Source organism: Ceratotherium simum, chromosome 29, assembly GCF_057802395.1.
Source record: "Ceratotherium simum simum isolate JZ-2026a chromosome 29, ASM5780239v1, whole genome shotgun sequence".
In the NCBI taxonomy this organism is placed as follows: Eukaryota; Metazoa; Chordata; class Mammalia; order Perissodactyla; family Rhinocerotidae; genus Ceratotherium; species Ceratotherium simum.
In genome coordinates this window covers 291901-316343 of record NC_141928.1, presented here as the reverse complement: position 1 = coordinate 316343, position 24443 = coordinate 291901, and the positions used below count along the sequence as shown (strand labels likewise).

The 24443-nt window shown below is 47.8% G+C and overlaps 1 protein-coding gene across 10 annotated transcripts in view; it reads left to right on the top strand.

Annotated features, from left to right (window-relative positions):
- Positions 1-24443, top strand: part of EHMT1 (euchromatic histone lysine methyltransferase 1) — a 198887-nt gene that overhangs the window by 142366 nt on the left and 32078 nt on the right. For 9 of the 10 annotated variants that reach the window (XM_087418683.1, XM_087418680.1, XM_087418682.1 and 6 more), the window contains 6 exons: positions 2713-2856; positions 3974-4200; positions 6375-6548; positions 8104-8186; positions 9694-9800; positions 16930-17052. In XM_087418683.1, the coding sequence (XP_087274809.1) occupies positions 2713-2856; positions 3974-4200; positions 6375-6548; positions 8104-8186; positions 9694-9800; positions 16930-17052 (858 nt within the window). The remainder of the gene's footprint in view (positions 1-2712; positions 2857-3973; positions 4201-6374; positions 6549-8103; positions 8187-9693; positions 9801-16929; positions 17053-24443) is intronic. The other variant, XM_087418684.1, reaches the window with a different exon arrangement.

The window sequence follows — 24443 nt, the reverse complement described above, 5'->3', positions numbered from 1 at the left end:
GTTCTTTCTTCTCCTGGGGCTAGAATCACACGTACATTAGGTTGTTTGATACTGTGGATTCTCTGCTTTTTTTTTTGTCTTTCTATTTTAGGTTTAGATCATTTCTGTCGACCTTTTTCAAATTCAGTAATTTCTTTCTTCCTCCTTGTTGAGTATACTAAGGAGCCAATCAAAGGCATTTATCCATTACCGTATTCTCTTATTTCTGGCATTTCCATTTGACTTTCATAACATTCCCATCTGATGGTACGACACCTGGTTGTCTCTGAGTCTGCTTCTGTTTTGTCTCCAACGGCGGGTTCAGAATCCTGCAGTGCAGGACTTCTTGACCTCAGTACTGCCGACGTTTTGGACCGAATGATTCTCTGTGCCGGGGGCTGTCCTGTGTGTTGATGGCTGTTCAGCAGCGTCTCATCCCCTGCCTGTGCAGCCCTAGCTGTCTCTGATGCTGTCAGATACCAGGTTGGCCTGCTGTCAGCCTCAAGATGCCTGATGTTTGTTCGTGCCAGCTCCTCTCTCTGGCTCTCCCCCCTCCCCACCTCCCGCCCCCAAGAGGTCCAGGTCCTTGGACCTCTTTTAGTTTCGCCTTCTGGTGTTTTTCTCCATATTTTTAAATAATCCGCTTTCTACTCTCATCTCTTGACGTTCTACTTTGAGATATCGTCTGCTGGTTCCTTATTGTGGAGGAGACACTCCACCTTTTCATTCCACTTCTCCGTTCTTCTCGTTGCCCTGCCCGCATTCTGTCTCTGTCCTCCTTTTTGGTTAAAACAGCTGTTTGCAGTTTTCGTAACATGCTATGAAAGTGTTCACAACCCAGCCAGTAGTGAGCTTGGGTTACATTTCCTTTCCCGAACATCTTTTTGTTTTCCTCAGGGTTAATTATACCTGACTTTTCACTTTTTGTTTTCTTTGTACCTACTACAAATTCAGTCCCACGCTGAAGGGATTGCCCATCTTTGTAGATGTTTCCAGACACAGTGAGTCTCTCTGGGTTGCGTAGCTTTTTCCTCTTGATGGTGCTTAACCTTCAGTAGCTTCTTAGGAAAGCTTGCTTGGGAGATGACTATCTGAGACTTTGTATTCTGGAAGTATTTCATCACGTTTAACTGACACTCTGGCCAGTAGAGAACTCTAGGTTAGACCTTGTTCCTTTTGAATGTTGAGATCCTCTTCGTTTGCTGGTTTTTACTGTGTGGGACCTTCTTTGACTCTCTGGACACTTTTAAGTCCTGTCTTCACCCCTGGGGTCCTGGTCCTGACATGTGCTGGGACACGTCTTTGGTTGTGTTGGGCTGCTAGTGGGCCATCTCAGAAGCACAGTGTGCATATCCTTAGCTTCTGGAAACATCACTTAAGTTCTTTTATCATTTCCTCTTTCTTTTTTCTTCATTTTAGATCTTCTAGATGGAGCCTCCAGTTTTCTTACCTTTTCTCTATTTTCCGTATTTTCGACTTTTTGCTTTACTTAGAAAATTCTCTCTGTCTTCCAGCACTTCTATGGAAGTTTTCATTTCTTCTACCTTATTTCTGATTTCCAAGAGTTCATTTTTGTTGCCTGAGTGTGTCTTCCTAATAGTCACTGTTCCAACTTCAGAGCTGCCATGAGGTCTGTTTCTCTAAGGGCGTTAACGACAGTGTTTCTCACACACTCATCTCCCTCTGCCCCATCTCTGTGCTCTTCTGAGTTCTGATATCAGCTTGTTTGCCTTAGTCTCTGTCTTTCGTCTTAGCTTCCCCCGTGCAAGCACTTGGCTGGAGAATGCAATCCATCGAGGGAGAGTTGGGCCGGGAAGATGGGACTGGGGCGTGTCGCCCATGACTCCGTCCCTCGATGCTCACTGACTCTCTGCATCAGCTGCACTTGGTGGCAGGGGGCTGCGTCAGCTGAGCAGTTGCTGGGCAGGAAGTGAGGGTCCTTGTCTGAGGCCTGAGGTGGGCTGCTGTCGTAAACGTACCTGAGCTACCCCACTGGTGTAGGACAAGTCCCAGGCCTGTAGTCTGCATGGCTAACTGGTAACCCATTGTCTACGTAGCTAACTGGTAAGGCTTTGTGGGGTTTTTTTTTTTTTTGGTAAGGAAGATTGGCCATGAGCTAACATCCGTTGCCAATAGCCCTCAGCTAATATCTGTACTGCCGTCTTCCTCTATTTTGTTTATGGGATGCCGCCACAGCATGGCTTGATAAGCAGTGTGTAGGTCTGTACCCAGGATCCGAACCTGCGAACCCTGGGCCGCCAAAGTGGGGCATGCGAACTTAACCACTATGCCACCGGGCTGGCCCCTAAGCCTTTGTGTAGTTAACTTAACTGGTAGCCTTTTGTCTGGTGTTTTGCTCTGGCTGCCCTGGCCACGTGTGGGTTCCACGGATTTGCTGTCTGGTCCCCACTGCCAGCCTCTGACATCCTTGCTGTCTAGCCTGAGCTGCCCTCCCTGGCGTGTGTCCATTTTCTTCAGTACCCAGCCCAGATCCCAACTTGCCTAGGATTTTCTCCTTGATCTTGTCGAGTTAACCACTTGCTCCTCTTAACACTGTGCATGTGTGGCCACCCTGTCACCCTGTCCTCTTCCAGTGGACGTACAGAAGACAGTGCCCTGCCTTCCCTCTTTGCATTCCCGACCGTACACAGGCACTCGAAGTCTGCCTTGGACTAATTTTCTGTGTTCCCTGCCCGTGACTCTGTCTCTGACCCTGGTCTTGTCTGTTTGCAGCTGGGCAGGTGCACAAACAGCGTGGTCAAGCACGAGCTGATGCGCCCGTCCAGCAAGGCGCCACTCTTGGTGCTGTGTGAAGACCACCGGGGCCGGATGGTGAAGCACCAGTGCTGTCCTGGTTGCGGCTACTTCTGCACGGCGGTAAGTGCCCAGCTAGCCCAGCCAGCCATGTGGCTCTCTGGCTGCACACCTTGTCTGCTTGTCAGTGCTCGCTCCCTCTGCCGGCAGCAGGCGAGGCAGACATGTCCCAGCAGCTCCTAAGTCTGGGGCCCACTGGAGGTCTCGAGCTCTGCACGAGCCCCTCCCCACACGCTCCCTTCCTCCTGGCTGTGAACCTTTGGCCTCCCAGGGACAACTGGGACGTGTGAGGTGGGCACGCTCGCCTCCGCTCCTGCTGCTCACTGTGTCTAAATGCACAGCAGCCTTTCTCCTGGGCAGCGCACACCTTGCCTTCTGCTTCACCCTCGTCTGTTTTTTCTAGGATCTTCATCATCAGTTACTTCATTCCACACATACCTGTGCCCACCAATGCCCAGGGCTCCCTTCCTGTGCATCCTGAATTTCACTCGGTCTCCAGCTCAGGCGCCCACCTGGGCCCAGAGCTTCTCTGGGGGCTTCTCCTTGGGTTTCACACCTGTGTGCCCTCCCCCTGTCTTGAACATCCTTTTTTGCTTCTGCTAAAGAAGAGGGAAGCTGCTTCTCTCTGTCCATTGACCTCTGGTTTCCTGCAAGAACGTGCTGCCCTTGATGCTTCTCACCCCTCTCGAGAGCTTCCCCTTTCCGCCAATGAGGGTCCTTTCCTGAGGTCATGAGGGGTTTACCTGAAAGGTCACGGGGATGTTTGGTGACCTCTGCAGATACTGTTGACAGCACCTTCCTCCTATGCTCTGTTCCAAGATTCTGTTTTCTGGTCTGTCCTCCCTAGGTCCTTCTTGGGACCTGGTCTTCTGTGCAGCCTCTCCCTTTGGTAGGACAGCTGCAGAGTTAGGCCTCGGCCTCCTTGGGGCTCAGGGGCATGGGGGGCAGGCAGGTGACCTCTCCCTGCTTTACCTTCTCTCTTTAAAATAGGGAGATGTGTACGTACTTTGTAAAGTCCACACAGATGTAGGACTTTGGTCTCTTCCTCCTCACCTAGCCGGCCTCTGGGCTTCCCGCCCCCAACCGGGCTCACTTACTTGCCAGTTCACTAGCACTTTGTTTACTTTTCTGCATATTAGCCCGAATTTTAAAAAATGGTTTCTCGTCTTCCCATTTTTAGGGTAATTTTATGGAATGTCAGCCTGAGAGCAGCATCTCTCATCGTTTCCACAAAGACTGTGCCTCTCGAGTCAATAATGCCAGCTACTGTCCCCACTGTGGGGAGGAGACCTCCAAGGCCAAAGAGGTGACGATCGCGAAAGCAGACACGACCTCCACGGTGACGCTGGCCCCTGGGCAGGAGAAGAGCTCTGTGGTGGAGGGCAGGGCTGACACCACCACCGGCAGGTACGGTGTCCAGCTGGGCCTTCAAGCAGTTCCCCTGAACGTGTGTCTGTCTTTAATTGTTATTGATTGCTACTGTGTTTCCCACAAGTCTCCCTGCTGACTCATACTCATGATTTCTGATGTTCAGACACACTGAAATTCATATACTCATTGCCGTTTATGCAGAGGTCTCTTTCTGCAGCAGCTTGGCTTTGTAGATTCATGTGCCTGTTTTTGAGCCCGTATTACAGTACCCTAATTGACGTGGCCTTACAGTGCTTTCTGTCTGTGGCACTGTGCTCCCATAGCAGGCTGTGTGTATACAACTGGAATACCTGTATACATGTCTGTACGCATCTGTACATTTGTGTTCGTGTCTGTACACATCTGTACCTCTGTGTATGTGTCCGTATACATCTGTGTGCATATATGTGTGCATACATGTGTAAATGAAACATTAGCATCGACTCCTACAGTCTGCTATTACTACATTAGGTTTTGAAGGCTGTAGCTGAACACAGGAAAAGCAATCTAAAAAGAAGGATTGAGAGGCCGGCCTGGTGGTGTAGCGGTTAAGTTCGTGGGCTCCACTTCAGCAGCCCGCTGTTCGCAGGTTTGGATCCTGGGCATGGACCCACGTGCAGCTTGTCAAGCGATGCTGTGGCGGCATCCCATATAAAGTAGAGGAAGATGGGCACAGATGTTAACCCAGGCCCAGTCTTCCTCAGCAAAAAGAGGAGGATTGGCAACAGATGTTAGCTCAGGGCTGATCTTCCTCACCAAAAAAAAAAATCAGAAAAAAATAAAATAAAACGAGGTATTCATATTGGAAGCATAATTTTCTTCCTAAAAGAATTCAGTAGAAACAGCTGAAAAACTCGTAGAGCTAAAAGGAGTCACTAAGATGATCAGATAAGGCAGAGATATTGGAAGTCACTTGCCTTGCTCTCCCTATCAGCATTATGCATCTAGAAAGTGAAATGATGAAAGAGCCTTCAAAACAGCAACAGAACCCACCACTACCAGGAAAAACAGTTAATACACGTCACACTGACGAAAGGAAAACTAAAACTTCACTGACAGTCAGACTCGAGTTGTAGACACATCAAAACTCAATATTGCAGGGGCCGGCCCAGTGGCATAGTGACGAAGTTCACGTACTCTGCCTCAGCGGCCTGGGGTTCATGGGTTCGGATCCCAGGTGTGGACCTACACTGCTCGTCAAGCCGTGCTGTGGCAGCAACCCACATGCAAAGTAGAGGAAGATGGGCACAGATGTTAGCTCAGGGCTAACCTTCCTCACCAAAAAAACCAAAACAAAACTGAATATTATCAGGGTGTCCATTCCTTCGTATTATTGTATATTAATCATATTAATCTTTTTTTTTTTAAAGATTTTATTTATTTATTTTTTTCCCCCCAAAGCCCCAGTAGATAGTTGTGTGTCATAGCTGCACATCCTTCTAGTTGCTGTATGTGGGACGCGGCCTCAGCATGGCCAGAGAAGCAGCGCGTCGGTGCGAGCCCGGGATCCGAACCCGGGTCGCCAGCAGTGGAGCGCGCTCACTTAACCACCAAGCCACAGGGCCGGCCCTTATTAATCTTAAATTCAATGCACTTGAATCAGAATTCCACTGGGATTTCCTTCTGTTGGGGAGGGCAGTAGACTTGATAAATTCAACCTGAAGCTCATGCACAAAAGAAATTCAAATTCAAAAAAAAATTGGGGGCCGGCCCCGTGGCTTAGTGGTTAAGTGCACGCGCTCCACTGCTCGCGGCCTGGGTTCGGATCCTGGGCGCGCACCGACGCACCGCTTCTCCGGCCATACTGAGGCCGCGTCCCACATACAGCAGCTAGAAGGATGTGCAGCTATGACATACAACTATCTACTGGGGCTTTGGGGGAAGAAAAAATAAATAAATAAATAAAAAATTAAAAAAAAAAAAAATTGGAACACAGGGCCTGGAAGTCCTGGAGAAGTTGCCCAGGTTTTGAATGTCGTTTTTCTCTGGGAATTTGATTCTGAATCTGAACTCTTTGATCTGGGGACTGAGCAGGGTGAGAATGCGAAGTCCTTGTCACTCTCAGAAGACGGCTCTGAATAAGTCCTGGTTTGTTTTCATTGGTCTCCATAGGAAGGGAGGTTTCACACATCTCTAAAACTCTGCATTTCATTTATTTCCTCCTCCTGAAGCGCTGCTGGACCACCACTCTCAGAGGATGACAAGCCGCAGAGCACAGCTCCCCCGGTGCCCGAGGGCTTCGACCCCACAGGGCCGGTCGGGCTGGTGAAGCCAGCCCCTGGCCTTTCCCAGGGACCAGGGAAGGAAACCTTGGAGAGCGCTCTCATTGCTCTGGACTCCGAGAAGTAAGCACTGGCCTGCATTTTCAGACCTGGCTCAGGTCCCTGACTTGTTTGCATCTCCACACCAGGCGTTTTCCCTTCTGCACATTTCTCTTCCTCCTATGCTCTCTCCACACCTGCATAAGTCAGCCACTGGGTCGTTTGTGTGTGTGTGTCTGTAAATCCCCTAAGGCTTCCAGTACTTGCCAAGGTCGTGCTTCCCAGGTGCCTGCACCCCATCAGGGTCGTGGGGCATTCCCAGGAGATCACTGTAGCATGTTTTTTTTTTCTTTTTTCCGTGAGGAAGATTGACCCCGAGCTAACATCTGTTGTCCATCTTCCTCCTTTTTTTTTTTTTTTTGCTTGAAGAAGATTGTGCCTGAGCTAACATCCATGCCAGTCTTCCTCCATTTTGTATGTGGGATACTGCCACAGCATGGCTTGATGATCAGTGTATGTGTCCGCACCCAGGATCCAAACCTGCAAACCCTGGGCTGCCACAGCTAAGCGCATGAACCCAGCCACGATGCCACTGGGCCGGCCCCCATTGTAGCATTTTTCAGCTTTTTCATTAACATTGTTCATCAGGACAGTTCATATATTTTTTAGACTATTTTGGGAAATTATTGCAAGTTATTGTCCATTAAACTAAGAGCAAGAAGTGACCCCTTTGAAGTCATCAGCGAGGACAAACATTCCCCGGATACTGCTGACCGTGGCCTTGACCTCAGGGCAATATTAGGGCAGGTGCTGCTCAGTCAGTCCCTCATCTGTGAAAGGAAGTGTTGCACTAAGTGGCCCCTCAGGCTTACCCGCCAACTCCCAAATCCTGCAACCTGACTTCTGGTGCTGCAAGAGGGCCCAGTCTCCATGACCTACAAGCAGGCAGGTATCCTCTCGCTGGGGACACCACTGCTCACCCTCAGGGAAGCCAAGCAACCCAGCTCTTCAGGCCTCGGGCCAGGCTGGGTGTCCTCCTCCCTCAGGGCACTGCGCCCGTCTGCCAGAAGGGGGCGGGCGTCATGTTAGTCTTTTGCTTTGTGGGAAGTTCCAGTGTGGGGACACATTTCCCAGTCCCCTGTAGCTTTTTCTCTGTCAGTCTACAGCCTCGTCTCTGGCACTGTTCTTACGTTGACTGTTCCGTCCCCCCGTCCTCACCAGCCCAGACTCTCTGCTACTGAAGGGGGTAGGTGTAGTTGGCTGTAACCACACTGCCCCCGCTGCCTTGGGCCTCCTTTGCCCTCATACTACAAAGAAATGGTTCGCTCTGTGCCCCTAGTTGGTTCTGTCATCAGAGTATATAGAAGCCTCAGGAACCATTCTCTTGTTGTGGATGAAGAAGACAGTTCTTCACTTTGGTTGTTTTTACTATGAGATGCCTCAAGCCTGGTGGGGTTGGTGCCCTTGACCTTGAGGAATTGGCAGGTGGATGTCACCCAGGCCCTCCCAGCCTGCAGTGAGCTTCTCAGAAGCGCATGCGTGGGGTGGGCGTGTTTGCACGTGTGGGTGGTGGCGGGTGGGCCTGGAACCGGTGCGAGGGGAGCCTGCTGATCTCAGCTGCCCTGTGCTTTCCCCGCAGACCCAAGAAGCTTCGCTTCCACCCGAAGCAGCTGTACTTTTCTGCCAGGCAAGGGGAGCTGCAGAAGGTACTACTCATGCTAGGTAAGTGGCCTGTTGCTTCCACTGGGCTCCGTGCCCATCCATGTGGCCCCAAGGAGCAGGTACTAGTTAGCTGCTCTTTTCTCGTAAGATTCCTCTCATTTTCTCTATTTATGTCTCCTGGTTCTCTGATCCATGTCAATAGGTTGCCCAGTGGTGTTCAGCCTGTTTATGATGTTCATGTTCGGTTACTCGTGGTAGTGGAAATATTCTCTATGAGTTTCTCATGTCTAAAAGGAATTACATATATGATCATTAACTTAAGTAAAAATGTCCATTCAGAAGACAGCAGAATTGGTGAGCTGGGGCCCGTTGTGCTGTGGTGGTGTGGATGCAGAAGCAGCAGCTGTGGGGACAGGGCTGGATGCAGTTCTGATTACATCTGGAGCCTCCCCACTTTTGTATTTGCATTTTATAGTAGGTGTACCTATTGCTGTGGATTTCTGATATCCGAAAATGTACCCATCAGATCCTTCTCAGCTTCGTCTTGTGCTGAAGAAAGGGCAGTAATTTGATTCTGAGTTCGTAGCTCTAGGCTTGATTTCTCTGGGTTGAAAAGGGTGATTAAAAACTCCTTTAGGGGCCGACCCAATGGCGTAGCAGATAAGTTTGCACATTCCGCTTCGGTGGCCTGCAGTTCACCGGTTCGGATCCTGGGTGCAGACTCACTCACTGCTCATCAAGCCATACTGAGGCGGTGTCCCACATAGAAAAGCTGCAACTCAACAAGTGTGATACACGACTATGCACTGGGGCTTTGGGGAGGGAAAAAAAAGAGAGAGAAAAGAGGAAGATTGGCAATAGATGTTAGCGCAGGGCCAATCTTCCTAAAAAAAACCCATAAAACTCCTTTACTTGGCAGTAAGTCAAGAAACAAGCTTAACGGTTTGTGCTAAAAAAACATTTTATTTAATGTTGACCAGAATGGCAAATTTCATCATTTTCTACATAGGCTTTGTATGGTGCTGAGGTTGCCCCGCTGCTCCAGGGCTGGTCTTGTGGCTGAGTGTCCGTCAGGCCTGCCCAGAGCTGAGCTCCCCTAGCTGCATTTCTCTTGGGGCCTCGCCCCGGAGGCACCTGCTCCCGTGGAGCCTCTGTCCTCTGAGGTCAGCGTGCACAGTGGTCCCTCCACCCCATGCTCTGCAGGTGCCCCAGGGCTTGGGGAGGCCGTGATCAGGACGCGTGAAAACACAGAGGGAACCCCAGAGAAGTGACTGGAGCCCCGAGTTAGACGAGAGAAGGGAAGCGTTTGTATTGTTAGGTGATTTCTGACAACAGCCTCACCTGCTGAGCTTCATATGGAACCAGGATACTCCCTTTCGAATCTTACTGGTAAAATTGGGGCTTGGTTCATCCACACGTTGGTGTGTAAGGTCCCTCAGGGCTCCAGTGCAGGCTGTTGGCTCAAGTTGGTTGTCCGCATGTGTCGCTGCCAGCCTTTGTGACTGTCCTGCAGTGGTGGGAATCAGTGGCTGCCTCTGAAATAACTGGTAACACTGTCTGTTCACAGTTGATGGAATTGACCCCAACTTCAAGATGGAGCACCAGAACAAGCGCTCCCCCCTGCATGCCGCAGCGGAGGCTGGCCACGTGGACATCTGCCACATGCTGATTCAGGTCGGACGGCGCGGCTCTCTGCAGAGCACTCCACCTGCTCTCTCCTGTCTTGATCAGAGTAGAATAACACAGAGTTCATGGTTCCAAGAGCTAAAGAGTCGAGTAGCGCTCAGAGGCTTCAGTGGAAAACCAGCTTTTCTGTCCCTCCTGGTCCTGGTCCATCCTGGTGCCTGCTATCTGCCTGCAGCGGTTCCTCTGGGTGTTTCCCGCTGTGTGTGAAAATAACATCCTGCTGAGATGGCTCTTTCCTGATGGGTCTTTTCATTTTTGATCTCATTCCTGACTTCCTCGTGTGGAAGGGTTTAGCCCAGGCGTGCACGCACACGCTTCCCTCTGATTTGATTGTATCGCCCATTGTGTTTAAATCAGTGGTGAGAATTTGCACCACGTGACGATCACGTAAATAGTTTCTGAGCTGAGATGGTACACGATGGCATTAGTCACTGTTGGCTGAGGAGAGTCTGCTCCTCCTGCTCATTCATTCCTACCCTCTGAGCCGCTTGTGATACTTGTCTCTGTGTCCAAACACACGAGGTGCTCAGTGCCACGTGGGCGGCGCCTGTTGCGTGCTCTCACTGCCATCAGTCTTTGGGACATCCCTTCCCTGACTCCTGTGTCCACAGGGTCCCCTGTGTCCTGGGGACCACATTTTAAGTCTGAATCCTTTGTGTGTAACCTGTTCTTGATCTCTGGATGCCTCAGGAAATTTTCTTTCACCTGCTGGTCTGAAATTTCACCTCTGTGCAGCACTGTCTTTTTTAACCTTGGGGCACGTGGCTGCCCTTTCAACATAGACATCCTGTCCCTGAGTGTGGGAGGCTTTCTTGTCTGGTTACTTGGATGTTGTCTTCCCAGCCTTCCCTGGGGCACCAGTTGTTCAGATGTTTGGGCCTAGTGCTCCGGGCTCCCACTTTTCTCTGCCATATCTTGTCTCTTCGTCTGTGGGCTCCACTTTCCAGGCAGCGATCTCAACTTGCCCTGCTAGCCCCTCTGGGGGATTTTCAGTCTGCGCTGCCACATTTTGAAATCCGAGCCCTTTCTTGCTCCTGAGAGTTCCTTTTCTGTAGTCTCTTATTCTTCCCTTGTTTCTCTGAAGGTATGACTTACAGTGATTTTGAAGTTTTATGCTGCTTTGTTTGTTTTGGTCTTTCTTATTTAAAGGTTTTCCTCAAATGCCTGATGATTCCTGTTTGTTTCTGTTGAACGTAAAGTACCAAAATGCTGATGGTAGGTAGGTTCTAGGTTGGAGGAGCCTTGTCAGCTGCTGGTGTTCACTGTCGGGGTATCTGCAGGGACGGCTGTTTGTTGGGCCAGGCGTCGCTGTGTGGACGCACGTGCTTGCAGCTATCACTTCGTGTGCCTCTGTTGGAGCCAGGGAGCAGAGAGGCTGACCGTCTCACCGTTTCCTGAGCAGCATTACCACCCCTCTTTCCCCTCCAGTCCGCTCTGTCTCCTGTTTCAAGTCACAGCTGCTGCCATCAAGTCACTATTTGCCCAGAATATTTTCTTCATCCTTTTGTCCTCACCCATGCCGGTGGAAGAAGCAGCTGTGTGGACAGAGTAGGATGCAATGATATTTAAATTAGGAGCCCACTTTTGCATTTGCATTTTATAGTAGATACACCTATTGGTATAGATTTCTAATATCCCTAAAATGTGCTTGTCGGATCCTTCCCAGCTTCTGCTCATGCTGAAGACCCTTTGTTTTGGACGTGCCTCTTTTTTTCTTTCTTTCTTTCTTCTTCTTCTTTTTTTTTTTTTTGGTGAGGAAGATTAGCCCTGAGCTAACATCTGTTGCCAATCCTCCTCTTTTTTTGCTGAGGAAGATTGGCCCTGGGCTAACATCCGTGCCCATCTTCCTCTACTTTATATGTGGGACATCTGGCACAGCATGGCTTGATGAGCAGTGTGTAGGTCTGTGCCCAGGATCTGAACCCATGAACCCCCTGCCACCAAAGCGGAGAGTGCGAACTTAACCACTATGCCACCAGGCCGGCCCCTGGATGTACCTCTTTTAAATAGCATATTAGCTAGATTTTGAAAAGCTCAGTCTGACAATCGTGGTATTTTAATAGGAACCTTTAGTCTAGTTAATACTTATTGTAATTTCTGACATTTGAATTTATTTTTAATGTCTTATATTGTCGTTTTGATTCCTAGCCTTTTAAGATAAATATTTCTTTTTCACTCCCCTTTGTTGCCTTCTTTTGGGTTGATTTTTGTTTTAATCATCTCATTTCTTTTCTCTTTATTCGCTTGGAAGTTACATACTTCTCTTTCTTGCCCCCAGAGGTCACCCTGTGTTCTAACACGCACATACTCCTTAAGTCTGGAGACTGGTAAGAGCCTCGTGGAGGAGCCTGTGAGGCGGTGGCCAGGGGGTCCTGGAGGCCAAGGGAGGAAGAGTGTTGGCCTGAGAAGTCTTTGAGTGGTTTTGGTGGGGACGCCCACAGAGGCCTGCAGGCGTGAGTTCAAGGGAGACAGCAGATGGGGGAGATGGGGGTGCTCAGATTGGGCACACGGGTATCCGTTCTCGGTAGTGACCGTGGTGAGGGTGGCTGACCAGACGGAGGACAAGCTCCTTGAGGGAGGAGGTCAGAGGGCTGGCAGGTGGGGTCATCGACATGGACGTGAGGCAGTGTTGGAGGGAGTGACTGTGGGGAGCTGGTGCTCTGAGGGGTGGCCCTGCACTGTGGGTCGGCCAGGCTCCAGCAGGATGTCCTCTTTTCCTTCCGGTGCTGAGAAGTCAAGGAGGGCATGCACGTGGTTTGTGCTTTTGTTGAGGGTGGACCCGAAGGTCCAGCACACGGCAGGATTGTTGCAGGACGGGGGCGACGCAGAAGATGGGGACGGAAGGGTGTGCAGAGCCCCGAGGGTGCTGGGTGGGGCTGCGGCGTGGGGTTGGGAGAGGTAGCGGCCAGGCTGCTCTTGGCTCCTGGAGATCATGTGCGGGCTTCTTGGGATCTGGAATTCCCAGTTGCTAGTTGCTTTGTCTCTCTTCCTGAAAGAAACAATCCCACTGTCTTCTGACCTCCAGTCTTCCTTTGGAGAAGTTAGCTTGTCACTCCTTTGAAAGGATCTGTTTTCTCTTTGGCTTTTTTTGTTAACATTAAAGTGTCTCTCTGTGTGTGTGTGTGTGTGTGTGTGTGTGTGTGTGTGCGTGTGTGAGATGCGATGCATGTGTGAGTGTGTGTGTGTGTGTGTGATGTGATGTGACGCATACAGAAAAGTCCTTAAAATGTAAACATCCTAGTTAATAAATAATTATAAATGGAGCACACCTAACTGCCAGGTCGGGCCACAGCTCTGCTTGCTTCCCAGAAACACCGTATGTCCCTCCCCTGGAGGTAGTGACTCTCAGCCTTTATTGTGATGGCATGTCTCTGCATTTCTGTATAGTTTTGCCATCATGTAAGTATCCTCAGACAATACACGTTAGCTTTGTCTGCCTTTAAACTTTATGCTCATTGAGTCACACAGTGTGAATCCCTTTGTGTCTACCGTCTTTCAGTCAAAGACCTGAAAACCTAATGAGTGCGTGCAGACTCTGGGGAAACCGCGTGTGGTCTGTGGTCTGGTCAGTGACACTGATGTCCCTCTGCTGCTGCTGCCCACGGGCTATGGTTTTGTAAGATGCTGTCATGGGGAAAGCTGGGTGAAGGGAGCATGGGAGAGCCGTGTTCTGTTTTGCAACTTCTTGTGAGTCTTAAACAATTAACAAAATAAAACGTTATATATTTTGGGGAAAAACAGCTTTTTTATACATAGGCATTCTCCGTGACCCTCTACAGTGACGTCTGTCCAGAGCTGGGAGGTCCGACTGGCCTGGCACCACTTCAGATTGGATCCTCAGCCTGGTGTTTTAATTTGATGACCCAGGCTGCGAACTCCCTGAGCTCGAGGGCCTGCGATTTTGTGCATTTTTCTTCCCCTAGAACCTAAGCAGCTCTCCTGAGGTTCCCCAGGAAGGGAGATGGAATGGGGGTATTTCTAGTTTGACCTGCAATCAGGGTGTTGTTCTTGGAGGTTTACTTTTGTGTCGAGGGTGTCCCCCCTCACAACCCTCCACGGGGCAGGCTCGGGCTTTGTGCTCTCTCCCCAGCCCCGAGGCAGCACTGGACACTGCCTCCTGGGGTCCCCAGCCCGTGCGCCCTCGCTCGTTCTCGGCTCCAGGCTTGCTAGGGTCTCATGAGAATTCTCTCCAACCAGGAGCGCCTGTGAGGGCGGCTGTGATGCTTCTTCACCCTGTTTAGTTTTCATCCTGAGGTCTCACTGGAAACAGTGCTCTTGTTTCATTCGGGCCTCAGGCCCCCTGCAGCACAGTGGACCCTGCCACGTGTGGCTGTTTGAATTTAAATGGAAAAGTTAAACGAAAGGAAGGATGCGCTCCTTGGGCACTCAGCTGCATTTCGACTGCTCAGTGGCCACGTGGTGAGGGTGGCTGTGCTAGTCAGTGCCGGTGGAGAACATCCAGCACCAGCGGGTCAGCCCCAGCCTTTGGTGGCATTGGGTCATCCGTGGTCTGAGTGTCCCCACTGCTGGTTGCTCACAGCAGCTGCCCTGTCCTGGGCCCAGGGCTTGTCCCCACCAGCGGTCACTGCTGTGACTTCTGCCACTGGGCTTCTGTCTCCCCATCCTGTGCCTCCATCTGCTGTCCAGCTTGGGATGCACTGCTGACTGGTCTTTATGTGCTATCGTTTGCTGCTGTGTCTGGGGTTTCCATCCTGGCTACTTCACTTTTATTTTTATTTATTTACGTATTTATTTTTGGTGAGGAAGATCAGCCTTGAGCTAACATCTGTTGCCAATCTTCCTCTTTTTGCTGCCGAAGATTAGCCGTGAGGTAACGTCTGTGCCCATCTTCCTCTATTTTGTGTGGGACACCTGCCACACCATGGCTTGATAAGTGGTGCGATGGTCTGTACCTGGGATCCAAACCATGAACCCTGGGCCACCCGCCGGAGCGGAGCCCGCAAACTTAACCGCTACACCACCAAGCCAGCCCCTGGCTACTTCACTTTCAAACGACAGCATGCTGTGAGCCTGTGAGGCATTTTCTAGTAGAAAAAGGCACATTTTCTATTACTCACAGAGCCTGGAGGGGAGGGACGGAGCGATGCCTGCTGCACTGACCCCCTGGGAGCCCGAGGACCTGCCGTGGGCTGCACACACCCCCCACACCTCACACAGGGGCCTGCACACCTCGCACACTCGTGCAGTGAGGATTTGGGGAACAGTGGGGCCGGGGCCTGCTTGGTGTCCGGCACTTCTGCCATGATGTATCTAGCCTGGACTTGCGTCAAGTCCATCCTGCTGGAGGCACTGGACTTTTCAGTTGAAGACCTGTTTCCCTGTGCTCTCCGTTCTCTCTGGTGGAAATCCTGCCGGTCCTGGGGTGACTTCCTGGTTTGACTCTCTCTTTTCCACCTCCTCCCTGTTCTCGAGGTTCTCAGAGACTGTGTGGCTTTGTCTCTGGGCCACCCTGCGCTTTCCTGCTCATGACCACTTTTCTCTGGGCCTACTCTCCTGGAGTTGGTCCTGGGTTGTCTGCGTGTCTCCCCAAGGGGCCTCTGTGCTTGTGTGTGGAGCTCTAAGTTCAGACGAGCATGCTGAGAACTGGTTGTGGGTCCGCCCGAAGCAGTCAAACCTGCACCCTGAGTCTCAGGGAAGACCTGGTCCCCTGACCCCGGACTTAGTTAATGCCTGTCCTTTGGCTCTCTTCTGGGCCCTGTCCGAAGGCTGTCCAGCGGGGAGGCCCCTCCGCAGGCCGTTCCCGGGGTCGGCCTGTGGCTGGTGTCCTCACGCCTGCTGTTGCTGCCCGCCCCCAGCAGCCTTTGTTCTTTCACCAAGATTCCCAGCGGTCAAGGAGGAGCATTGTCAAGTGCATGTGCCAAGATCGTGGGTAGCGCCTGGCCTTCACCTGCAGAAGGCACGCCCTGCTCTGTGCAGCCCGGGCTAGAGTGTGGCCTGACCCCGCACTGGCCTCACCAGTGCTTTGTGGACCTCTCACTTTGCACCCTATCTTGAGTGTTTTTTTTTTTATTTGTTAAAATTAGCTGCTGTGAAATTCTGGCTTTACTTTGCCCTCAGATTGGGCCGCCTGACCTTGGCTTTGAGTTTTGTGTGTTGAAAGTCAACCTTGCGTCCCCTGCCCCCATTTTCTGCCTTGAGGCTCTGTTCTCTTTGACCTTTGACTGCAGCTCTGGACCGGTGGCTCTGCCCTGTGAGCTGGGGAGGCGACTCTGAGAACTGCCGAGTCTCCTTCAGAGCTCCCTGGACCCTCTCCATTCCCGGGATTTCCATGTGTACCGTTCTCCGTCTATTTAAAGATTTCTCACTTAATGGTGTTACTTTTGTTTTTTAATTGCTAATGGTAAAAACAGTACTATTTTCAGACTTTGCCACAGTAAATATTTATTTTATAAACTAAATATTATCTCTTTGTACATCGGTCTGAGAAGTCAGACAGTTTCTGCCCCTGTGGGGAAAGGTTTCAACTGCCAGACAGCTGGTTTGCTTTTAGCACACAACCCATTTTAAAGTTGGGGGCTTCTTAAGTTTCAAACAGACAGAAGTTTACCTATGTAAACCTGCTAGCTTGTCAGTGTTTCAAGTACACACTCTATTGGAAAAATTAGAAATTGCTCCAAAATACATACCACTAGAAGTTAGTTTTTGTTCTGTTTATTTTGGCAAGCATGAAAATAGCTGGAGAAAGAGGCCACTGAGGCTGCTGAGCCAGGGTGTCCTGCGGTCACTGCAGACCGGGTCCCTGCCTGCCTCCAGGCCAGCCTTGCTGAGGGGCCCCTCTGCACCCCTTCCTCGCCTGCTGTAGAAGGTTATCACCTTCGTTCTCATTCCTAAAGGTGTTGTCGCTAATGTGCTGTAAACATTTTGTATCAAATTAATTTAGAAATGGAAATGCTCTTTTTGAACTAAAGCTTTGGTAGTAATAGAATAATCACATCTTTGAATTGAGTTTTGGAAGACCAGCCATACTTGGTCAATAGAAGCAATTTAACGTAGCTCGTGAGATCTTTCCAAGTGTCTGGAGCATGTGAACGTTTCCTCAGTAGATGGTGGCTGCGACAGCAGCTCCACACATCTGAACTGTCCCTTGTTTCACTAGGCGGGCGCAAATATTGACACCTGCTCGGAAGACCAGAGGACCCCATTGATGGAGGCGGCAGAAAACAACCATTTAGATGCAGTGAAGTACCTCATCAAGGCTGGGGCCCTCGTGGATCCTAAGGTACGCTCACTGGTCAGAATCATAGTTCTGTTTTGTGTAGAAATTTCTCATAAAAGTAAACCGGGGGCCAGTTCCTTGTTGGAGCATCTTCAGGAATTGGTAGCCATCAAGCATCCACCCGGTTGTCTGGAAGTAACGAGTTCACCTCGCTTGGTTACTGGTTTATTTGTAGAAAATGCTGGTCAGCACTGGGTCCGTTGTGCCTGACAATAGACAAAGTAGCTAATAAGGAGTTTGCTGTGCATAGGCTTTTAGCTCCCTCATTTAGTACATTTTCCCACTTCTGTCTTCTACCTGGAGCAATTAGGCAAAAAGAGAAATAAAAGACATCCACACTGGAAAGGAAGAACTAAAATGATCTCTGTTCACAGATGACATGATCTTGTATATAGAAAACCCTAAAGAATCCACACAAAAAATGTTAGGACTAATAAAAGCATTCAGGAAACTTGTAAGATACAAAAGCAGTACGGAAATCACTTATACTTCTATACACTTGCGATGAACTTTCCAATAAGGAAATTCAGAAAACAATTTCATTTACGATAGCATTAAAATGAATAAAATACTTAGGGATAAACTTAACCAAGGAGGCAAAATACTTGTACACTGAAAACTACAAAACATTGCTGAAAGAAATTAAAGAAGACATAAATAAATGGAAAGACCTCTCATGTTCATGGATTGGAAGACTTAAAATTATTAAAATGTCAGTACTACCCAGAGCAATCTACAGATTCAGTGCAATCCCTATCAAAATCTCAATGCCGTTTTTTCTACAGAAGTAGAAAAGGCCATCCTAAAATTCATATGGAATCTTAAGGGACCCCGAACAGCCAAAACAATCTTGAAAAGGAAGAACAAAGCTGGAAGACTCCCACTTCCTGACTTCAGAACTTACTACAAAGCTATAGGAATCAAAACAATATAGGACTGGCATAAAGACAGACATGTAGACCATGGAATAGAATAGAGAGCCCAGAAATAAACCCTCCCGTATATCAAATGGTTTTCAGCAAGTGTGCCAAGATCATTTAATGGGGAAAGTACAGTCTTTTCAACAAATGGTGCTGAGAAAACTGGACATCCACGTGCAAAAGAATGAAGTTGGGCCCTTACCTTACACCATGTACAAAAATTGACTCAAAATGGATGAAAGACCTAAACTTAAGAGCTAAAACCATAAAACTCTTAGAAGAAAATATAGAGGAAAATCTTCATGACATTCGATTTGGCAATGATTTCTCAGATATGACGTCAAAAGCACAGGCAATAAAAGAAAATATAGACTAATTAAACTTCATCAAAATTTGAAACTTTTTGCCTCACAGGACACTATTCAAGAGAGTGAAAAGACAACCCACAGGATAGGAGAAATATTTGTAAACCTATATCTGATAGGGGATTACTACTCAGAATATATAAAGAACTTCTATGACAACAAACATATATAAACAACAAAAACCCAACCCAATTCAAAAATGGGCAAGGCATTTGAGTAGACATTTCTCCAAAGAAGATATGTGAATGGCCAATTAGCAAACGAAAAGCTGTTCAACATAATTAGTCATTAGGGAAATGAAGATCAAAACCACAGTGAGATACCACCTCACACCCCTTAGGACAACTGTTATCTAAAAATTAGAAAATAAGTGTCAGCAAAGATGTGAAGAAATTGGAAACTTCATGCGTTGCTGGTGGGAATGTAAAATGATGCAGTTACTGTGGAAAACAGTTTGGTGCTTCCTTAAAAAGTTAAACATAGAATTAATTACTATACAATCCAGCAATTCCAATCCTAGGTTATGCCCAAAGAAACCAAAGCAAGGACACGAACAGATGTATCTGCACACCCATGTTCACGGCAGCGTTATTCACAGTAGCCAAAAGGTGGAAACAAGCCAGTGTTCATCAACATATGATAGATAAACAAAATGCAGTCCATCCATACAATGGAATATTATTCAGCCTTAAAAAAGAAGGGAATTCTGACACATGCGGCAACATGGATGAACCTTGAGGACCTTATGGTAAGTGAAAGAGGCCAGACGCAAGAGGACAAGTTCTGTATGATTCCGCCTATGTGAGGTGCCTAGAATAGGCAGATTTAGATTAGATGTTACCAAGGGCTAAGGGAGGGGAGATGTTACTGCTTAATGGTTACTGAGTTTCTGTTTGGGGTGATGAGAAAGTTTGGGGAATAGAAAGTGGTGATGGTTGCACAATGTTGTGAATGTAATTAATGTCACTGAATTGTACACTTAAAAATGGCAAATTTTGTTATATATATATGTTACAATAAGAAATGTAAAAAAGATCTTATAGTCTCTCATACTAATACACATTTTTCCAATGAAAAAGTGACCATACTGTTTATACTAATTTATCAAGTCCTTTTTCCCATCCAATTCTCACTATTTTTCTGCCGTTAAATATTATTCTACAACATTATTTTAAGTGGCTACATTGTGTTTCATGATAGAATTGTATCATTTTTGTTCACATTTTCTTACTGTTTAATATTTATGTTATTTTCAATTTTTATTATACACAGTAGTTCAACAAACATTTTCATAGCTAGATCTTTGCACGTTTGATTTCTTTAGGACGGATTTCTGGGTGCGAAATTGCTAGATCAAAATATATAATCATTTTTAAGGCTTTTGATCCCTCTTTCTGAACTGCACCCAGGAGTGTCTGAGCACTGATTTCCCTACACTCCTACCAATGCCGACTATTACAGATTTTTTTTTCAATATTAATTTGATATGCGAAGTGGTTTTTTATTTTTTACTATTTTAATTTGCTTTTCTTTAAGTGAACATTTTCTCGTATATAGTTATTCACATATGTTGTAAATATTTTTTCAACATTGTATTTAGTCCTTTGGTTTTTTTTTTCTTTTTGGTGAGGAAGATTAGCCCTGAGCTAACATCTGCTGCCAATCCTCCTCTTTTTGCTGAGGAAGATTGGCCCTAGGCTAACATCCGTGCCCACCTTCCTCTGTTTTATTTGGGATGCCAGCACAGCATGGCTTGATAAGTAGTCATTGGTGCGTGCCTGGGATCTGAACCTGTGAATGCCAGGCCACCGAAGCAGAACGCGCGCACTTAACTGCTACACCACCCCAAAAACAGGCCAGCCCCTGTTTTTGGTTATTTTTGAGATCTGGAAACCTTTAATTTTTCTGTAAATACCTATAGATAACTATTATTAATCCTCTCCATTATGATGGGTGGGTGAGTTTGGCATTTACCCAGTTCTCTGCCTGGGGACTATTTCCCAGCCTCATCACAGGAGCCAGCAGCCAGGCAAAGCACCGCTGAAGAGGCAGGAGAATAGAGTTCAGGGTTTACATAAGCAGCTGGAGCCTGCAGGACAAAGGATTGGAGAATTGGTGGTGGTTTTGGGGGGCAGCAGACGTGAATTGGACAGCTCCTGGGTGAACTTAACAGCAGATTGGGTTCAGTAGAAGAAGGGGTCATTGAAACTGAAGACCAAGCATAGAAATTATTCAGTATGAAAAACAGATTGTAAGACAGTATCAGACTGTCTGACACGTGTAATTGGAATCCCAGAAAGAGGAGAGAGAAAACCCAGTAGAAAAAAATATATTGAAGAAAAACATGGTCATACATTTCCCAAATTTGGTGAAAAACAACCACAGATCCAAGAAACTCAGCAGACTCCAGGCTGGATGAATACGAAGACTATCACCCCTAAATACATCCTGGTTCCACTCTTGAAAACCAAAAATAAGGAGAAAATTTTAAAAGCAGCTAGAGAAAAACAACACATGTAGGCAAACAGCATTACAGAAAACTGCCAACTTTTCATCTGAAATGATGGAGTGATATTTTTATTGTGCTGAAAGAAAAAAAAAACCTCAAAAAAACTTTGTCAACCCAGAATGCTACATCCAGTAAAAGTATCCTTCAAAAAATAATTGTGAAAGAAAACATTTTCAAGTAAACAAAAGCCGATAGCACTTATCAGCAGATTTACACTAAGGCTACCAGAGGAAAACTCAGCCTTCAGGAATGAAGGAAAAGTGCCAGGAACGGTAAATAAGAAAGACTATTGTTACCTTTAAATTTCTTAAAAGACAAAAGGCTGTGTATAGCAGAAGTAATAGAAGTAATTGTAAGGTGGAGTTGATACACATTTAGAAGTGAAATACAGGACAGCAGTAGCACAGAGGTGACGGCAGTGCGTGCAGTTACCTGGCCTGTCATCAGGTTATTTTATTTGTGTTGTGGGAGGCGAGACATATTAATCTAAGTAGACTGATATAGGTGAATATTGTAATACCTAGAGAAAGTATTAAAATAATTTAAGAGATAGAGCTTTAAGGAAACTTCTCAAAAAGCTAGTAGAGCTATTTAAAGTATTCCATTAAAATGGAATACTAAAAAATATTTGTAACTAAAAGGCAGGAAAAGAGGAATAAATACAGAAGGGACAGATAGCAAAGGAATACACTTAAACCAGGTCAGTAATTACATTAAATGTAAAAAGACTAAACACACCAATTAAAAGGCAGAAATTCATTTGAGTAGATAAGAAAGCAGGAACCAGCTCTGTGTTTCTGCACTGTTCTCTTGTTAACTATAAAGACACAGGTGGACGTAAAGAGGATGGAGAACATACTTCATGCAAATAGTAAACGGAAGAATCAAGAGTAAAAGCAAAATTACAGAACTTTTAGAAGTTAAGAGGAAGGATTATCTATGATTGCAGCATAAGGAAAGATTTCTTCAACAAGACACAAAAAAGATTGATAAAGTCACGTGCGGGGGGGCCGGCCCCGTGGCTTAGCAGTTAAGTGCTTGCGCTCTGCTACTGGCAGCCCGGGTTCGGATCCTGGGCGCGCACCAACTCGCCGCTTGTCCCGCCATGCTGAGGCGGCGTCCCACGTACAGCAACTAGAAGGATGTGCAGCTATGACATACAACTATCTACTGGGGTTTTGGGGAAAAAAAAAAAGGAGGAGGATTGGCAATAGATGATAGCTCAGAGCCGGTCTTCCTCTGCAAAAAGAGGAGGGTTAGCACCGATGTTAGCTCAGGGCTGATCTTCCTCACAAAAAAAAAAAGAAAAAAGTCAAGTGCATTAGAATTAAGAATTTCTGATTAGCAAAAGATGTCACAGAGCACACGAATGGCAGGCTACAAATGGGGAGAAGATTGTACAACACACTGGCAAAAGATTAATAGCCAAAAAATCTAAGGAACTGCAAGAAATAAAAGAACCCAAAAGAAAATTGAGCAAAGAACGTGAATAGGCACTTCCCAGAAGAGGAAACATAAGTGACCGGTAAACACATGGAAAGGCACTCAGCCTTTTTTTTTTTTTGAGGAAGAGTAGCCCTGGGCCAGCATCTGTTGCCAGTCCTCCTCCACTTTATATGTGGGTCACCTGCCAGAGCATGGCTTGATAAGTGGTGCCTAGGTCTGCGCCTGGGATCCGAACCTGCAGGCCCCGGGCTGCTGAAGCAGAGCGTGCGAACTTCACCACTATGCTGCTGGACTGGCCCCCTCTTAGTCTTTTTAAAACACCACTCAGGTGCCACTTTGTGGCCATTGAATTCTGTAAAGCCCAAAGGTTGCGGCTCCCTAGCAGCATAGGCAGCGCTGCCCGTGGGGCGGGGTCGCCTTCCCACGGAGCCCAAAACCAGCAATCCTCCTCGGAGCTAGGAGAAGCCTGCGGTCAAGTCTTGCATGTGCACACAAGGAAACATTTTGTGATATTCAATGTGTCTTTAAATAACACAAAGTCAGAAACAGCTAAATGTTCCTCAACCAGGAATACACAAACCAGAAATAGTTTTACATCAGTTGAAATAAATGAATTAATGCTACGTATTATCTACAAAGATAAATTTCAGAAACATCCTGTTGAACTAAATATGAATTGCAGAAGGATAAACAATATGATAGACTATTTAAAAACATGTAAAACCATCATTTATGGATACATACATATATAGTAAAAGTATCAAAAGCTGTGTGAGAATGGTAACTGTTGAATTCAGGATAGTGATTACTTCTGGAGGGAGGAGAATAAATGGGACCAGGCACCGTGGGGTTGTTCCTTGAGATGGTGGTGGGGCTGTGGGGGTGACAGTCCTATGCACACACATTGGTCCACCTGAAGATTTCGTAACTAACCACTGTGGGTGAATCAGCCCAAGTACCTGTCCCTGCCTGCAGCACGCTGTTTGCCTTGCCACTTTCACGTCTTTTTCTGTGGTGTTCCCTTGGCTGAAATACCCTCAGTCCCCGCTCTGCACTCTTGTTGCTTCCCCAATAAACCCTCCTAGCTTGTGGGCCAGACGCTGCTGCCTGGTCTCTGGCTGGCCTCTCCCCACTCCTGGTGTCTGCTCTGCCTGGCCTCTCCCCGGCCTCTCCCAGCTCCTGGTCTCTGCTCTGCCCGGCCTCTCCCAGCTCCTGGTCTCTGCTCTGCCCGGCCTCTCCCTGCTCCTGGTCTCTCCCCAGCCTCTCCCTGCTCCTGGTCTCTCCCCAGCCTCTCCCCACTCCTGGTCTCTGCTCTGCCCGGCCTTTCCCTGCTCCTGGTCTCTCCCCGGCCTCTCCCTGCTCCTGGTCTCTCCCCGGCCTCTCCCCGCTCCTGGTCTCTGCCTGGCCTCTCCCTGCTACTGCCTCGAGTCCCAGGGCTCAGGGCACCTGTGGCCTTGCTTGCTAAGGCACGTTCTACTGACAGGTGAGAATCGTGTTGCATTTGTCCCTTCATCTGCCCGACACAGAAATGCAGCAGCTCTGTGTGTATTTGGTGCTCTAGGACCATGCCGTTTAGCACATCTGTTTCGCGGTTTCTGTCCTCTGAGCTGTGGCATCCTCTAGATTTAGGGGACCATCAGACTGTACCTGTTCTAATGATTGAGAACACCTGAAAATTAGGCAAGCCTTTAAATGAACAACCGTACATTTTGTATTTATAATAAAATTTTAAATACCAGTAATATGGGATTTAAGTGGTTTTCTTGAGAAAAGTAGGTTTACTGATTACCTTCAGGAATATATTTAATGATTTGTGTTAAAATCTGGGATTACTGCTCTGAGAATAGAAATGAGGGAGAGAAAGGGGGTACCGAGCGTAGTCAGTACAGACCGGAATGGAGGAGAAGAGCCCCTGCCAGGAGGAAATGGTGGCAGAGTATCTGCGTGGCCCTCGAGGTGGCTGCACAGGGAGGGTCCACCTGTGGAAGATGGAAGCTCAGCTTGGCCTCGAGCCGGCTGTGTGACCTGGGCATGGTGGCCCCGGCCTCCCGAGATCCTGGGTCTCTCCTGCACACTGGCTGGGTGGCTTTTGTTTTGTTTTGAGATAGTTCAGATAATGTGATGTATTTAGTGTCCTTGAGAAAATAGACAAGG